The sequence below is a fragment of the Pocillopora damicornis genome, chromosome 12, assembly GCF_964200805.1.
Source record: "Pocillopora damicornis chromosome 12, jaPocDami1.2, whole genome shotgun sequence".
In the NCBI taxonomy this organism is placed as follows: domain Eukaryota; kingdom Metazoa; phylum Cnidaria; class Anthozoa; order Scleractinia; family Pocilloporidae; genus Pocillopora; species Pocillopora damicornis.
Genome location: NC_142681.1, coordinates 13,219,575 through 13,236,030, shown reverse-complemented (window position 1 = coordinate 13,236,030; position 16,456 = coordinate 13,219,575). Strand labels below are relative to the sequence as shown.

At 40.8% G+C, this 16,456-nt stretch overlaps 1 protein-coding gene and 1 pseudogene across 2 annotated transcripts; one reads left to right on the top strand and one right to left on the bottom strand.

The window, feature by feature from the left end:
- Nucleotides 1-696: 696 nt before the first annotated feature.
- Nucleotides 697-5,381, top strand: LOC149036561 (uncharacterized; annotated as a pseudogene). The gene is made up of 5 exons (XR_016181633.1): nt 697-2,650; nt 2,920-3,090; nt 3,643-3,835; nt 3,979-4,263; nt 4,764-5,381. The product of XR_016181633.1 is annotated as an uncharacterized LOC149036561 (transcript).
- On the bottom strand, nt 5,267-11,062 carry LOC113686423 (uncharacterized). The gene is made up of 11 exons (XM_089189359.1): nt 10,783-11,062; nt 10,091-10,172; nt 8,931-9,093; nt 8,550-8,817; nt 8,391-8,452; nt 8,014-8,157; nt 7,702-7,761; nt 6,949-7,334; nt 6,722-6,867; nt 6,150-6,327; nt 5,267-5,985 (listed from the first exon to the last, which is right to left on the bottom strand). The coding sequence occupies exons 1-11, from the start codon at nt 10,888-10,890 to the stop codon at nt 5,729-5,731; spliced, it is 1,854 nt and encodes a 617-aa protein (XP_089045485.1). The 5' UTR covers nt 10,891-11,062; the 3' UTR covers nt 5,267-5,728.
- Between the last annotated feature and the right edge of the window lie 5,394 nt (nt 11,063-16,456).

The window sequence follows — 16,456 nt, the reverse complement described above, 5'->3', positions numbered from 1 at the left end:
TAGTTGTCAGTTGGGTAACATCTCCTTGCAAGTGCATTGCCTTACCTTATGGGCCCATATATGGGCGGCCGTCACCACCAAAAATACAAGGATGTCAAATAGATCAGCAAATACATAGATGGCTTAAGGATCAGTTGCAGGATAGCATAGCTAATAAAGGAATGGCATGGCCAAATTATAGACAGTCTAGTTTTCCTTAGTGAAACAGAACACCCTAAACATGAATAGTTTAGCCAAATGAGAAACGGTCTAGTAGCCCATGTTGAGTTGGAACATGAGATTGTGAAATGGACTAGCTCAATTACGAATAGCTTAGCACTCATTTGCAATACAGTACTCAAACGGTGTAGCGTTGCGTTAAACGGTTCAGGGTAACGTCGAGTAGTACAGCCTACGCACAAACGGTGTAGCGTTGCGTCAAATGGCTCAGCGTAATGTAGAATGGTACAGCGTACACACATATGGTGTAGCGCTGCGGGAAATGGCTCAGCGTAATGTCGAATGGTACAGCGTACATAAAAACAGTGTAACGTTGTGTGAAATGGCTCAGGGTAATGTCGAATGGTACAGCGTACATACAAACAGTGTAGCGTTGCGTGAAATGGCTTAGCGTAATGTCGAATGGTGCAGCGTACATACAAACAGTGTAGCGTTGCGTGAAGTGGCTTAGCATGATGTCGAATGGTACAGCGTACGCACAAATGGTGTAGCGTTGCGTGAAATGGCTCAGCGTAATGTAGAATGGTACAGCGTAGACACAAATAGTGTAGCGTTAGGTCGAATAGCTTTGCAAAACATCAGACGCTCTATCTGAACATTAAATTGCTTAGTATTACTTGAAATATTTCGATGTTGTGGCGAATCGTCGTGGCGTGACGTGAAGGCTATGCCACTCCTTTGTTAGCTATGCTATCCTGCAACTGATCCTTAAGCCATCTGTGTATTAGCTGATCTATACGACATCCTTGTATTTTTGGTGGTGACGGCCGCCAAGGCATCTCGCCGAAACCACCAAAAATACAAACCGCAAATGGAACAGCGATCTGCTGGGGGCATGACGTCATCGAATGTGAAGACTGACACGAAACCATTACATGGCGTAGCCGCTGTATGGAATAGTCTTCACTTCGCTTTGCCGTAAAGCAGAGCCAATACGGTAAGTTTCTCCTCTTTTTTTTCCCCGCCGATATTGCATTTATTCGTTTTTGTTCATGATAGTGTTAATTAAAATAGCGAGACTGGATTCTACCACGGTTTACCGGCCTCCCGGTTTACCACAGTTTGCACGTGTTGGTGGGCCTGAATATGTTTATAGTATTAAGAAGTGTTATGACGTGCATTAAATGTCAATTGTCGAACTCCCTTTTCTTTCTGTGACTCACGCTTACTTTTCAATGAGAGTCCAAATTCAACGGCTCTTTGAACACTGGAGGAGTACGTGAGAAGTTGAATATTGTGTGTGCCCTGGACGCCATGGTAAGTAAACTGATATCCTTGATCTGTTTTGACATTTTTCGATCAAAGTGATATCGGAATGCTTTAACTGGTGTGCCGGACGATAACAGTAAGCTCATAGAAGACTGTTTATATTTATTATTTTAAAGAGGTGTACATTATATTGCTTTGTTTATTAATTTTTTTCCTGGGTGCAGTGATAGTAAAAGTAAGTTCCATTTTTATTTTGTCGATCAAACGTAGATTACATGTCTGGACCGGAAACAGTTAAGGGGTTTTTTTCGCGTTCCAAAAATAGTGTTTGTTAGGGTAATATTTTTTCTGAGTTGGTTTTGCGCGCATACATACTTATCTTCCCAGTGCTCTTTCCCATTCCGTAGTCATCACGTATTAAGGAAGGCTAGTGCGGACATCGTAATGCACGTAGTTGTACGTAATTCTACAACTCTAGGTCGAGTTTTACCGTTCGATCTGTTACAGTCGCAACTTGCTGAATAAAAACTATTGCATAATTCAGACAATTGACAGGACATCTTGCTGTTTCGTCGTTTGTTTCGGTAGACATATTTATTTACATTTTTATTTATTTTTACATTTCTGTACCTCAACTATTAATTTTTGTGATTATTATTATTATTATTATTTTTATTATTATTGCTACAGACTGAGTTCAATACACACTAGATATATTGACCAGAGTTGCGTGACTTGTAACGTTTCTCTTCTTGCCTTTAGGGCTAAGCAAAGAAAACTTCCAGATGATGAAAAAGCAAAGAAGAAAAAAAAAATTAGTGCTTGCTTTATAAGTGGCTCGTCTCCATCTTATGAATTTTTTTTCTTCACAGGTATCTTTGTTTGTTGTCTTTCAGTACTGTTAAGAGTCATGGACTTTCGTCAGCATTTATCAAATTCCCTAAATGAAATAACTGAATATGTACAAGAAGGCGGAAATCGTGGAGGTGATTCAGAGAATACTGTTTTAAGACTGGAGGTTCTTTACGAGGCAGCGTTGATCAATGGGGACATTCCTTTTTAGATGCGGTTGACTTAATCAATCAAGCTCGTACACACCTGAACGTAAACTTGCATCAACAAGAGCCTTTTCGTGGGTATGAAGCACCAGCAGTGAGTGAGGCAGGTCGCCGAGGAAGACCTAAGTTTGCGATTTCCGAGAAGCAGCTGCTATTTTTCAGAGGTAAGGAGGAAAAAGTGCTTTTACCATTTTGAGGTTGAAAATTTGAAATGAAAATAAGGTAGACACATTTGAAATTATCCATATATGCCCCATATGAAGTGGGTGCTTTTTTTTTCGAGTTGATAGGTTTCGCCAAACCACGTTTTTTGGTTATTCATAACATCTTTAGTGAGTTCACCTTTTGAAGGTTTCATTCAATTTTCAGTGTAAACTATCTACTCTCAAAGGACTGTGTTTTCTTTTATGAACACAAGTTATCTCTTTGTTAGAGAACAACTTCACGTATAAAGACATGGCTCTAATGCTTGGGGTTAGCAAGCGAACTATTGAAAACCGTATGGCCGAGTACGAGTTGACGAACAAGTCCCGCTACAGTGACATAGAGGACGATTTTCTGGATTCTTTAATCCAGCGTATCATGACAAATTTCCCTAGATCGGGTAAGTAAGTCTTCATAAAAATTTTGAGGCTGTGGCCGGTCATGTTAAGTCAAAAAATAAAGATTTTTTTGCCCTTAGCTTGGTAAAAATAGTTTGAGAACCAGTACATAATGACGCAACAATTTACTCCTCTGGAACTAGACATGATAAACATCTGAATTGGGAAAATTTCTCGTTTGCCTTTATTTCTTTCAGATTGCATAAATTAATTAAACCTTTTCGGCCGATACGCGTTATTGCTTGAACACCTCAAGAAACGTAGACATTATCACACTTGGCAAGCGCAAACATGCTTATTTTAGTATAGACGTACACTCGAGACCGTTTCTGAAAATCCCGTATGCTGTTCTCTTCCAGTATATTGATTCAAAACGTAATCAACTTACAGGCAAGAACTTTTAAGCCCGCCTTAGTGTTTACACAAAATTTTGCATATCAGAAACACACTTTGTATCCTCTAAACAGAGAATTCAAGAAAGCACGACAAGTGGCATTAACTTCACTACTGTGTCACAGGGTGCTTGAAATTAAAACCCTTATTTTTGTTGACAGGTTGCAAAACAATCGAGGGTTACCTTGTTTCGCAAGGTGTACATGTGCAGAGGTGGAGACTAAGGAGTGCCATAAAGAGAGTCGATCCCATTGGCAGGAGGCTAAGGTCTATGAATGCCATCCGTAGACGAGTGTATAACGTACGTTCCCCACTGGCCCTCTGGCATATGGACGGGAATCACAAACTGATACGGTAGCTGTCACTTATCTCACTATTTTGATTACATAATTGTTGCTGTAATTCAGGTCTCAATAACTTTGCACCATTTGTTTTAGGAGTAACCTCCCCCCCCTTCATATACTTTCGGTTTACCACTGTATTCCTTCTCTTCTTAGATGGCGATTCGTGGTTCACGGCTGCATTGACGGTTACAGTCGCTCCGTCGTTTATCTTAAGTGCGATACGAATAACACGTCTGTCACAGTCTTGCGTCTCTTTGAGGGCGCGGTGTCTGAATGGGGATTGCCATCACGAGTCAGGGGCGACATGGGAGTTGAAAACAGAGACGTGGCACACTACATGTTGAACCATACAGCAAGAGGGCCCGGAAGAGGGAGTTACATCACCGGACGAAGCGTGCACAACTCGCGTATAGAAAGACTCTGGCGCGATGTGTACCAGTTAGTCCTATTCTCATTTTACGACCTTTTCCTTTCTCTCGAAGCATGTGGTCAGCTCGATCCGGACAACGAAGGGCATCTATTTTGCCTTCACTTCACTTATCTCCCAATAATCAACGAGGCTCTTTCAAAATTTGTGCTATCCTGGAATAACCACAAAATACGTACTGCAAAAAACAAAAGTCCTTTACAACTGTTCATACTAGGGATGTAGGAAATTGCGGAAGAAAGTGGTATTGTGGCATCAGAATACTTTCAAAACCTTAGTCAGGTAAACGCAATAATGCATATGACAGACACAGTTCCCCAAGCATTAAAGGCACACGGGTGAACAATTTCAAGTGGCCTCTACTAAATATTGAGTTTTAATTAACCACCCCTTCAATTTAAATATAGATCACGATCGAAACGATGCCAAGATTCCTTGCTTGCAAAGTTAATTTAAGGCAGTCATAACCAATGTTTTGCGGTTTTTGAATCTCCTTTCAACTATATTTCAGAGGGACTTGGAGGGATACGGTGTGGATCCTACGGCTTACTTTCATGACGGCACAGATGATGCACTACAGAATGAGGTTGCCGTCCCACCGACACGGTGTCCGTTAGATGTTGAGTCGTTTACGATTTTTGAGGCAAGCATGTCAGAAGTCCAAGGCGAAGATCCATGGGACATTACACCATATCTGCATGCACTGGAAACGATGAATCGTCTAAAAACCTAGGTTTTAACATTTTCTTTAATGCACCAGTGTACGCCACTTACGTTAAAGTATCTCCCCCCCCCCCCCATCCTATCATCTTACTTTTCTATTTCGTTGGACAATGTGTTGTTTTTTGTTTATTTCGGTTACACCGGGAAAATGAGTACACTTGGCATCACTCATAATGTATCCTATCGTAATCTGCGATGTCAGCTTGCGATAACCCCAACCTAAGCTGAGTGGAACTGGTGCTGAAATAGTGAGAGGTTGTAACGTCTGACTATGAATAGACAGCACACAGATAAAATAAATGATAACATTTTATTTCCAAAATGTATCGATTGGGACGTTTAAACAGTATAGTAAGTGAAAACGTAACGACTTTAAAAAATTGCGCAATAAACGTCCTTCGCTTTACTTTTGTTTGGATGAGTATTTGGTAACATTAACACATAAACTTTGTTCTTTTCAATGTATTTTCATTTCGTTCATCTCAGGCCCATTTCCACGCTATTAAAATCTTCATCATAATCAGAATCCAATAAAGGGCAAACACAAACATATACACAATATTGCTTGTATGAGTTGCACCAAATGACCCTTTGGTGTACAGCCTGAACTAGCGCTCTTTTTTTAACTATACTTTTAAAGCTTGTGTAATGAATACGAATTTTCGCCTCAACAATGCTGCTGTAAACTAAATTCAACTTATAAATTAAAAAACACCTTGTCAAAGAGAATCAATCAGAAATCAGTAGTTTCACTCAGAGACGGCCAAAGTAATCATTTGCGAAAGCGTAGTCAAAGAAAGAGAACACTTCCTTGGTCATTGATACATTCTCACCTATCGGCAAAGTCAGCCTGCTAATACAAGTGTTGCCAATAGGAAGGCAAGATGGCATATTCGTATCAAAACAAATAGAGGGCTTCATTTGGAAACCCAGAACAGGCTCGTTCTCGCATCCAGTGACGAACTTTAAAATGCTATGGAGAGATATATTGCCATCTACCCTCCTTCCAGCTGAAAAGAGAAAAACACAAAAATTAGCAGTGCACTCATGAAGCCCTGAATCCCAGTTCTTTTTTACGCGCTCTGTGGAAAATTTCGATTGGCATAAAGCAAAGTTACAACTGTCTAGCCAGCGGTGATGTTTCTTAGACTAGAGAAAAGAGAACGACAGTTACCTGACACCTCTTTCAAGTAATTCAGGAAGAGTCTGTATGTTCGCTCTTCCCGCTGCCTTTGATTGCTGGCCTCGTCGGAAAACATGGGGTCCAGCAGTTTCACCAGTTTGGGGTATGTCGTAGGCAGCACTGCTGTCTTTCGGAAGAGGAATGAAAGACTCGGTTTCCCATGAAGGAGCTAACAGATTAAGAGAAAAGCAAGATTCATTTCCTCGGAAAGTATTGAATCTATGTAAAATTGTTAGAGATCAAGGGAATACAAATCTCTTGTGTGAGTAAGAGAGGATCAAAGAGAAGAGAGGGCATCCTACATACAGTCCCTATTCTTCTCCAGCCATTTTTAGACCTGCTCCCAGACTGCAGAGATCCTAAGGGGATTAAACAACTGCCTATCACCTGTAAAAGAAATGTGTGGGGTTTTTCGTCGGGAGCGCTTGAAGAGAAACTGTTCGTATTTGGCGAGAGTCGGTATTGTAAGGTTCCACTGTAGTCATAATTAAATTTGGTTTTCTTGCCTAAGTAAAGGGTGAAGACTAGACCATCAGTTACAACCGGTCACTGTGAAATCTTACCTCAACGAGTCCGAATCTCTCGAGTCCTACCCGAAATTGGGTTTCTGCTTCCCCCAGATTAGTCAAATCATCTTTTTTGAAGATTCGCTGAAGCTGGTCTTCAGCAAGGAAAGTAGGCAAAGGACCACCTTGCAACAAACTGAAACCTGCAATAAAAAGGTAAATTGAAATTCTTGTGTGCTCAAGTGAAAATGAGACAGGTCTCTCAGTAGGCTTTGCATATTTACCAAAAAAGAGGCCAGCTCCATAATAATGTTTCCTATCTAGTGCTTCTTTTTTCTCAAAAATGACGTAGCCTCCTCCTTCTTCCTTGAAGAGCTTGTCACGTATATCGTGCATCACCATGCCCAAAAATTCCCGCCTTGGACCACCATAGTCTTGAGCGCCCTCACCGGTGAAGATCACCTCTAAAGGTACACTGAAATCAATCGCTGGCGGATCATCCATCAATATCTCTTCCATAGCATCATCGAAGAGGCGGTAACGAGAGACAAATATCTCCGTGGTCTTTCCCTCACACAGTTCAGAGTCGTTTCGAAGGTCAAGCATTCGCCCTCGCTGTAACCTTCGCTTGAACTCCCCTAAGACTGTAACAGGCTCGTCACAAGTAGCCCTGAAATAAATTTGAAATGATCAAAGAGGCGTAACGCCCGTGAAATTTGAATAATTCCCAAAAGTATGCCGGTAACTACTGCATTAAACCGGTCTACTAACGAGCAGTCGGCCCGATTGTATCTAGCTTCTTACACTAATAGTTGAGTGCCAAAGTCAAAGTAGTAAAATCAACTAACGGATCTCTGCACATAAAAGGTTGTGCTTAGCACATTATATCATTGGACGGACGCCTAATTTCCCCCTTCCTTCCCTTAAAACGATATCACAGCAAAAGTTCATACACACTAACACCAACTACACTGTAGGGTACGCAAAAGACAGTCAAGCAGAATGTACCAAGCATAATTCTATCAATTTGTACTTACATAGCTGTTAATGTTTCCTCTAAAGCATTTCTCATATGCTCCTCGTACGGGACAGGTTCCCTAGGTAGATAGCGAGGAATAACTATTTGAGGGGGCTTTTAGCGGAATGGTAGAAGTTTTCATGTAATGTTCATGATGTTACAATCAACTGTCAATTAGTGTATGACGGCAACAGCAGAGTAGAATGGATGTACACACGGTTAGTGCATAGATAACGATACAGGATTGGCGTTTCATTCCCTTAGACGCACTTGAGAAACTTTTCAGCGCCACCTAAATAATCGGTAATTTTAACATGGCTAAGAAACTCACTCTTCATTGGCGGCTGCTTCGTCATGACTTATTGAAGCCTGATCAGTACCACGAGGAGGCTGTTCTGGCAGTTCCAGTGAGTTCTGCTCAGTGCCACTTAGAGGCTGATTGGGCAGTTCTGCTGGGTTAACTCGTTCTTCCTCTCTGAAATATTGATTATATTGGTGTATAAAGACCACCTTCAGGCTAAGCACAATGCCCCATGTTAAATATTAATATAAAGTATAAAGTCACTGTTTTTTTTAAGAAATTAAGGCTAAACAATGCGTACAAAAAGGAACTTCTAACTACGTGAAATACCGAAAACAACTTTTAGTACTTTCTAAAAGCGTGGAAACGATAACCACCATGCGAGTGCGGTGACCACTTCTACTTACCCCCTCTCTCCAAATGCTGGCGGCAGATCATCGTCGGATGTTTCTGTAGGCCTTGTTTCACCCTACAAAAAAATTATTCCAAAAAAAATTAAGTATTAGCAGAAGGCTCCATATTCTACCCAGAAATAGTCAAAAAAACGTCACCAGCAAAACACAAACCCGACACGTTTCCATATGGGCTCGCATCCCGCGCAATGGGATAGACTCCCTACAAAGCAGACACTCCTCCGCATGTTCATCATCATCCTCTATGTCGCCCAAAGTTATATCTACTTGTATGGGCCGAATATAAACTCGGCCCATGCCCAAACACCTAAGTTCGTCGGTATTGCACGACCCATACTTCACAACTTGTAACCTAGTGCGCGAGTTGTCTGCGCACAACAGCATTTCGAATCCGCCACAACTTTGTAATGGACGGAAGGCCCTGGAAATATAAACAAAAGAAATCGGTTTACAAACGGCTGGAGCTAAAAGACTAGGAAAAAAAGGAACTTGAGATCTTAAGCAAGCTAGTGGATTGAGAGTTATGTAACTCACTTGTACAAAACCTCCTTGACCTGCTCCTTCGATGCATTCGTGGGGATCTGCAACTTTTTCTCTCCAAGGCCATTTTCTTTTAATAAAAGCTTCTCGCGGTTGGTTGGAACGGTGAGCTGGTCACGCCCAGCGAGACAAACAAAAGTTCTGGTAATGGTTTTTTCTGTTGAAAATTGTAGTGTTTTTTTTTCATCCTCTAACAGATCAAAAAAGTCATCCTAATGGAGTTGAGCAGTCATTTTTCCCTCAGAGAGAAGGTCAATACTGCATACAGATTAACTTATGCATGATTTTAAAGATATTTGCAATGTTTGGGGTTACACTTAGTGGAAGGACTAGTGACAGACAAGTGCGCACCGAATTAAAAATGCATTTTCTCTCAACAGTACTCCAATTAACCTATGAAACTACAGCCGCCGTAGGAAGATGTGAATGTTTACGCGAATTAGCTCGTGAGGAAGTTGATATTCCAATAACTTGGAGATGACAACAAATACTGTGAACGATAGAATGCACAAAATCAGCCCCACTAAATGACAAAAAGGGGTGAGGAACATTTATCAATACTGCTTCATTTCTAAGACTTTTTAAAACCTCCTCAAAATGTTTTTAAACATAGGATGCTGTTGCTTTGTTCTTTTTCCGGCTGCAAGGAAAGTTCAAGTTAACAAGCTCAGAATACCTGGCTTGTAGGCCCTGGGACTAGTGTTCCAGAAGTCCTGATAACTTACGTAAAGCTATTTATTTTCTCATGCAGTCAATCTTTGGTGTTTATTAAAGCTTGAAAGTATAATACTTACTTGATTAAGAAGATGGGCTAGTTTATACGGGACTAAAATCTACAGCGCCACTTGAAAGAAAATGGACTCAAATAGTCGCTATCGGAACCGATCTGTCTTCCGGGTTTTGAGAAACGCATCCGTGCCTACTACTTATTTTGAGAGAGCTAAGCTATAAATCGCAAGATTGTGCGTAAATTTCCGTGAAAATGACATTTATTGTTAGTTTCTTGGCCTCGTTGCTGTACTTTTACAAGAGATTCAATTTATCTTTCCAGACCGTGGCCAACACATCTCTTTCGGTATTGGGTCAATTACAAACTATCCAGGTCTTGCAAAAGGCCCTTCGTATGTAGAGGAAAATCTGTGATCATCAGTTACCTCTATTTTCTGGGACTCTCTGTGCTCTATGGGAGGAACTGGTTACGCGGTTCTGCCGCCTGCTCGCGTAAGGGTGGACCCTCTGTAAGTGGCAAAAATATTATTAGAGAAAATGCCTCTGTTAATGCCTTTCTTGCAGGACTCAATAAAAGCAGAGTACATTTCTGAATGTTATGAGAAGTTGATCGTATGGAATACATACTATCAAGTGAAAATGAAATGCATCGGCGCGGGTAAAGTTTCCGCAAATGAAAGAGAAAAGTCGCTCCTAACGGGCGAAGGACACTTTTGCATACGGGTGTAGAAAAAGAAAAATACGCAATAGCGTAGGAAAATTGATTCATAAGCCAGACAGGACGGTTCCTCTGAGAACGAGAAAGCTCGAAAGCCTTTAAGATTGATTTAATGTTCAAGCATGCCAAACAGAGTTACCTGTATGGTAGACGTTTTCATTTTTGTTTAAAATAATGTAAAAAAGGTCTACGGTCTAAAGAGCACAACAACTCGACGCCAGAGATCTCGTCCGTGCAGAGACATTTTTACTGACGTACATCGCTTGCCGCACGACCCTCTCGAAGCTACGCGTATGCTCGAGTGTGGTACAAAGTGTTAGCGATTGTGGTAGAAGCGTGGACGTAGCGCATTGCAGCGCATTGAACCTCTGATGGGAGAAATAAGAAGCCATGAATTACCAGTTGTCGATTGAACAACCTGCGGTGCTCGTCGACAACTGAGCTAGATGGGCCCGCCACCGGGATGTTCGTCGATGGGGTGCTGTGTGTATTCCCATCGCTCATCATCTGGGCTGCTCGCTGTAGCAACTCAGCAACAGTGGTGTTGACGTTCGAATTGTTCTGAAATTCGAGATAATTTTAAATAAGGTAAATCGGTAAAATTTGTCTCAAATATTTAAGCTTAACTTTAGAACTTAGCTTAACGTTCCTTTAAGGGGAGGGCTGAAATGAACACAATTGTTAAGGGTCTTACCAGATAGCCTATTGATGCAGCGGTATCGGACACAGCCATGTAGACAAATGTCTTCCTCTAGGGGGAGGGGTATAGGCGTGCAGCAAAGGATTTCAAACACTGACCTATTCATACCCGGACAAGTTCAGATTCTGTTCAAAACAGAGAGGCCAGAGAACAATACCCTGTCCAGCGGCAAGTATACGCCACATAAGGGAGTAACCCCTCCCCCGGGCACTCTTCCAAGCGAAAATTTTTACTTTACCGCTAATTTCATCATCTAACACTTAATGCTTTTTGAAACCTTACGCGGATACAACTTTTAGGTTACAGCGTAAGTAAACAATCATATCAACTGGAAGAAAGCTCCTCCCGTAAGCTACCGCAAAGTTTGTGTCTTTTAAAATTCAAGCTCTTACTCGCTTTTTCAATTCTTTTAAGAATGTACATTTCAAATGGTTTTGTGAGTGCGGTAAAGGGCATTTTCATGATTAGTGATCAGCCTTTGTTTTCCCCGTGAAATATGAAACTTTTTGTCGTGAAGCGTGATTTTGTAAAATTATTTTCTGTGAAACGGCAAATGAAGTTTAATTTGCTGTAAATCCTGAGTTTAAGGTTACTTCCTACCTTCAGAGACCTAAAAAAAATCGATTTTTATGTCATTTGACAAAACTGAATCCAAACATTCCATCAAATGTTTTCATGGTAAAAATATCGGATATCTTTAAAAGCACCCGAGCTAAGTAGAAAAACGTATTTTCAAATACAAGTTAATAAATCAGGAAAGTGTCATTATCTCGGACCTGGGTGAGCTCCCTGGGGGAATTTTCGCGGCAACCGCTCATGTTGAGGCTCGATTTTCATGTTATTTCCCTATTTTGTTTACATCGCGCACTTTCCAAAAGTCACACGTGGAAGCTCTTCGTTTATGGAAAAATCTTTGCTCATGGAAAAATAAACAGCGGAAGAAAGTCCTTGGGAGAAAAAAAGGAAAAAAAATGCAGGCCCAAAGAAGAAAGAAAGAGTACCACTCTTTCAAGTAAGGAACAAAATTCTTTTGTGAAAGCGATTAGTACTAACGGAGCTTCACGCTGGCGCCCAGATTTCGAACAAAGAGAACGCCACCTAACCAACTTTTGCCATACATGATGTTAAAAACGAAGTTTCCTTTTTTTTAATGCAAGTACTAGTCTTGATACAAAAATATTAAAAATCGCCTCGACTCGTCATTTCGAAAGCTGTATGTCGATTCGTTGTCTTGCCCCTCAGCTTTGCAGTTTTTTAATTTTTGCAGCGGGTTTTCCTTTGCCTTTGACCACTTTGCTCATTATTGTGTTGTCCTCCTCAACGCTCCACTGAGCAATCGAGATAAAAAAAGAAAAAAAAGTTTGCAATGGGTTACTTTTACCGCGAAATCTTGATCCATAGTAATTGACGCCAGGAGGTCCCGTTGTCCTATTGGTTTGCGGTTTCCTGGGGCCAGATAATCTCCTGGCGTGGCGCGAGTTGTTTGCGAACCTTTATGAGCTAAAATCTGGCATTTGATTCTAGGAGGAATACCACTACTTTGAGCGAATTTATAGGGTATATAGATGTGACCGATTTTCGTCACATTTCGCTAAAACATCCCAGGAATAATGACAAACAAAGGTGTGTCGGGAAATTTTGATATTTGAAATATTTGTCCTGTGGCGTCCATTTACGCAACACGATTGGCATATTTTTAGCTACTCCAACTAAAGATGCCGATATCGACACAACCAATCAGAATATCGCTGACACACTTTTGTAAACATATTCAGGCCCACCAACACGTGCAAACTGTGGTAAACCGGGAGGCCGGTAAACCGTGGTAGAATCCAGTCTCGCTATTTTAATTAACACTATCATGAACAAAAACGAATAAATGCAATATCGGCGGGGAAAAAAAAGAGGAGAAACTTACCGTATTGGCTCTGCTTTACGGCAAAGCGAAGTGAAGACTATTCCATACAGCGGCTACGCCATGTAATGGTTTCGTGTCAGTCTTCACATTCGATGACGTCATGCCCCCAGCAGATCGCTGTTCCATTTGCGGTTTGTATTTTTGGTGGTTTCGGCGAGATGCCTTGGCGGCCGTCACCACCAAAAATACAAGGATGTCGTATAGATCAGCTAATACACAGATGGCTTAAGGATCAGTTGCAGGATAGCATAGCTAACAAAGGAGTGGCATAGCCTTCACGTCACGCCACGACGATTCGCCACAACATCGAAATATTTCAAGTAATACTAAGCAATTTAATGTTCAGATAGAGCGTCTGATGTTTTGCAAAGCTATTCGACCTAACGCTACACTATTTGTGTCTACGCTGTACCATTCTACATTACGCTGAGCCATTTCACGCAACGCTACACCATTTGTGCGTACGCTGTACCATTCGACATTATGCTAAGCCACTTCACGCAACGCTACACTGTTTGTATGTACGCTGCACCATTCGACATTACGCTAAGCCATTTCACGCAACGCTACACTGTTTGTATGTACGCTGTACCATTCGACATTACCCTGAGCCATTTCACACAACGTTACACTGTTTTTATGTACGCTGTACCATTCGACATTACGCTGAGCCATTTCCCGCAGCGCTACACCATATGTGTGTACGCTGTACCATTCTACATTACGCTGAGCCATTTGACGCAACGCTACACCGTTTGTGCGTAGGCTGTACTACTCGACGTTACCCTGAACCGTTTAACGCAACGCTACACCGTTTGAGTACTGTATTGCAAATGAGTGCTAAGCTATTCGTAATTGAGCTAGTCCATTTCACAATCTCATGTTCCAACTCAACATGGGCTACTAGACCGTTTCTCATTTGGCTAAACTATTCATGTTTAGGGTGTTCTGTTTCACTAAGGAAAACTAGACTGTCTATAATTTGGCCATGCCATTCCTTTATTAGCTATGCTATCCTGCAACTGATCCTTAAGCCATCTATGTATTTGCTGATCTATTTGACATCCTTGTATTTTTGGTGGTGACGGCCGCCCTCTTTTCATTTTTTTTTTTTCTATCAAAGAAATAAAAAATGTTTCAACTTAGGAGGGAGAGGCCACTCCTACACGGTGGATTTGGTGACCATGCCCACCACGTCAACCATATTAAAAATATAAAATAGATATATGTTATTTGCCGGCTGGGAGGTCCGTATGGTGAAAAACTGTGACCGAGGTCTTGAAAATACTGCCCGAGGCCGTAGGCCGAGGGCAGCATTTTCAAGACCGAGGTCACAGTTTTTCACCATACGGACCGACCCTTAGCCGGTAAATAACATATTTATTGTTTTTAAACTTGACGAAATTCTTTCCGAAAGAACCCGAATGATTTATGGCCGTAAATACGGCAAGATCTTCCATAAACTGAACAATTTTTGAGTGAGTAAATGGTAGTTAAAACAGTGGTGATGCAAATTTAAGAGAGATGCCTCAGCGAAACATTTTCATTTCCGTAAAGATAAAGGTGATTTAAAAGGCTTCCAAACAAACTTTGAAACATTATTTTTACAAGTATCTGTCACAATCTGACACCTGTCAATTAGAGAGCGCGCAAAAAAAAAAAAAAAAAAAGCGTAGGAACATTTGAAAACCAACAGAACTTAGTTTGGCAAGGACTGTCACGACAATGTTTTCTTCAAAATCAGTTAATGATCTAACGGAAAGTATTATTCACTCTCATCGGCCATTCATTCATGTACGAAGATTTACCTCTGTTTATTAAGTAAACGGCGAGGAAAGTAATTGTGAGTAAATTCAATTTTTTTATTTTGAAGTTGTGAGAGTTTGCTCGTTTGTTTGCTGTAATGGCGTGTTTAACTCTGATCTTTCCTTCACAAAAACTAAATTCGAACGGCACACTCCAACGAGACACAAGGGAATGTAATGCGACCTCTTCTCAAAAATTCCTTCAATTTCTGTTGTGCAATTTAAGGTACAAATGTCCAAATTGAACGGAATTGGAAAGACTCACCAGGAGCGTATATTTGTTGTAGAACTTAAATTAAAACTTCGCTCGCTCTTTCACTATGAACAAATTGCTCGAGAAAATTCAGATATTAGATGAATGAAAGTTCCATCGTTCAGTTTAACTGTAACCAAATACCTCACGTTTCAACTTTCTGGGTACTTTTTGTGAACGATTAAAATTAATTGCAGACGGTTTTTAGGCCGCTTGTCAACCAACGTAATGACACTATTGTTTATACAAATTCATTCTGAAACCAATATTTTTCTGTCAACCAAAGTGATTTGATAGAGAGAAAAGGGAGGATTCATAAGTTATTTATCGGCTTGAGGTAGTGACCGAAGTGTTTGCTTAAAAATACTGCCCAGCCGGAAAACGAGTTATATTTATGAAAAATGACAACGAAAGTTGGGATGTACTCGGCGACTCACGAAAGCGTTACCGTGGCCCGTGGGCAGAGATAGGAAAATACTGACCGGGTAAAGAACCAATCAGATTGCAAGATTCGTTACCGTGCCCTCTAAAAAAACAATAAGAATCAATATGAAATCAACTGTCTCTCATTCATTTTATAAATGTAAATTTGCAGCAGATTAATTCAGCCATAACTGCAAATGATAAATTCTTACCAAGCCTGAGGGCCATAAGAGAACATTTTTCTGAGTTCCTCACAAAAACAACGGATGGCCAATATTCCTCAATAGAATTTGAGCAAGAAAAGTTAGCAAGTGATTCATCACATTGCAACTGGACTAAACTTTTTAGTTTTAAATTTGGTGCCTTTCAAAACAAAAATACATGGATTATGATCGTTTCACAGGAAACGGTCTGCATGGAAAAGTGCAGAACAAGTAAGAACCAGATCGTGCTGGTAATTACCTCCATACTACCGTAGTTATTCGGTTATAAGGCGCACTCGGCTATAAGACGCACCCCCAATTTGGCAATTTCATTATTGCATGAAGATTTTAGATATATGAAAATTCACATATTTGCACTGCGGTGGAAAGATGAAATTAGGAGACCCTCGCAGCTAAGAACACTACTGAAACGAGTAGTTGTAAATAAGACCTGAAAAAAATTTTAGGCCCGTACGGGATTTGAACCCATGATCTCTGCGATACCGGTGCAGCGCTCTACCAATTGAGCTAACAAGCCAACTGGGAGCTGGTTAATGAATTGGGTCCAAATAAACATCAAAGTGAATGAAGATTTTAGATATATGAAAATTCACATATTTGCACTGCGGTGGAAAGATGAAATTAGGAGACCCTCGCAGCTAAGAACACTACTGAAACGAATAGTTGTAAATAAGACCTGAAAAACGGGCCTGAAATTTTTTTCAGGTCTTATTTACAACTACTCGTTTCAGTAGTGTTCTTAGCTGCGAG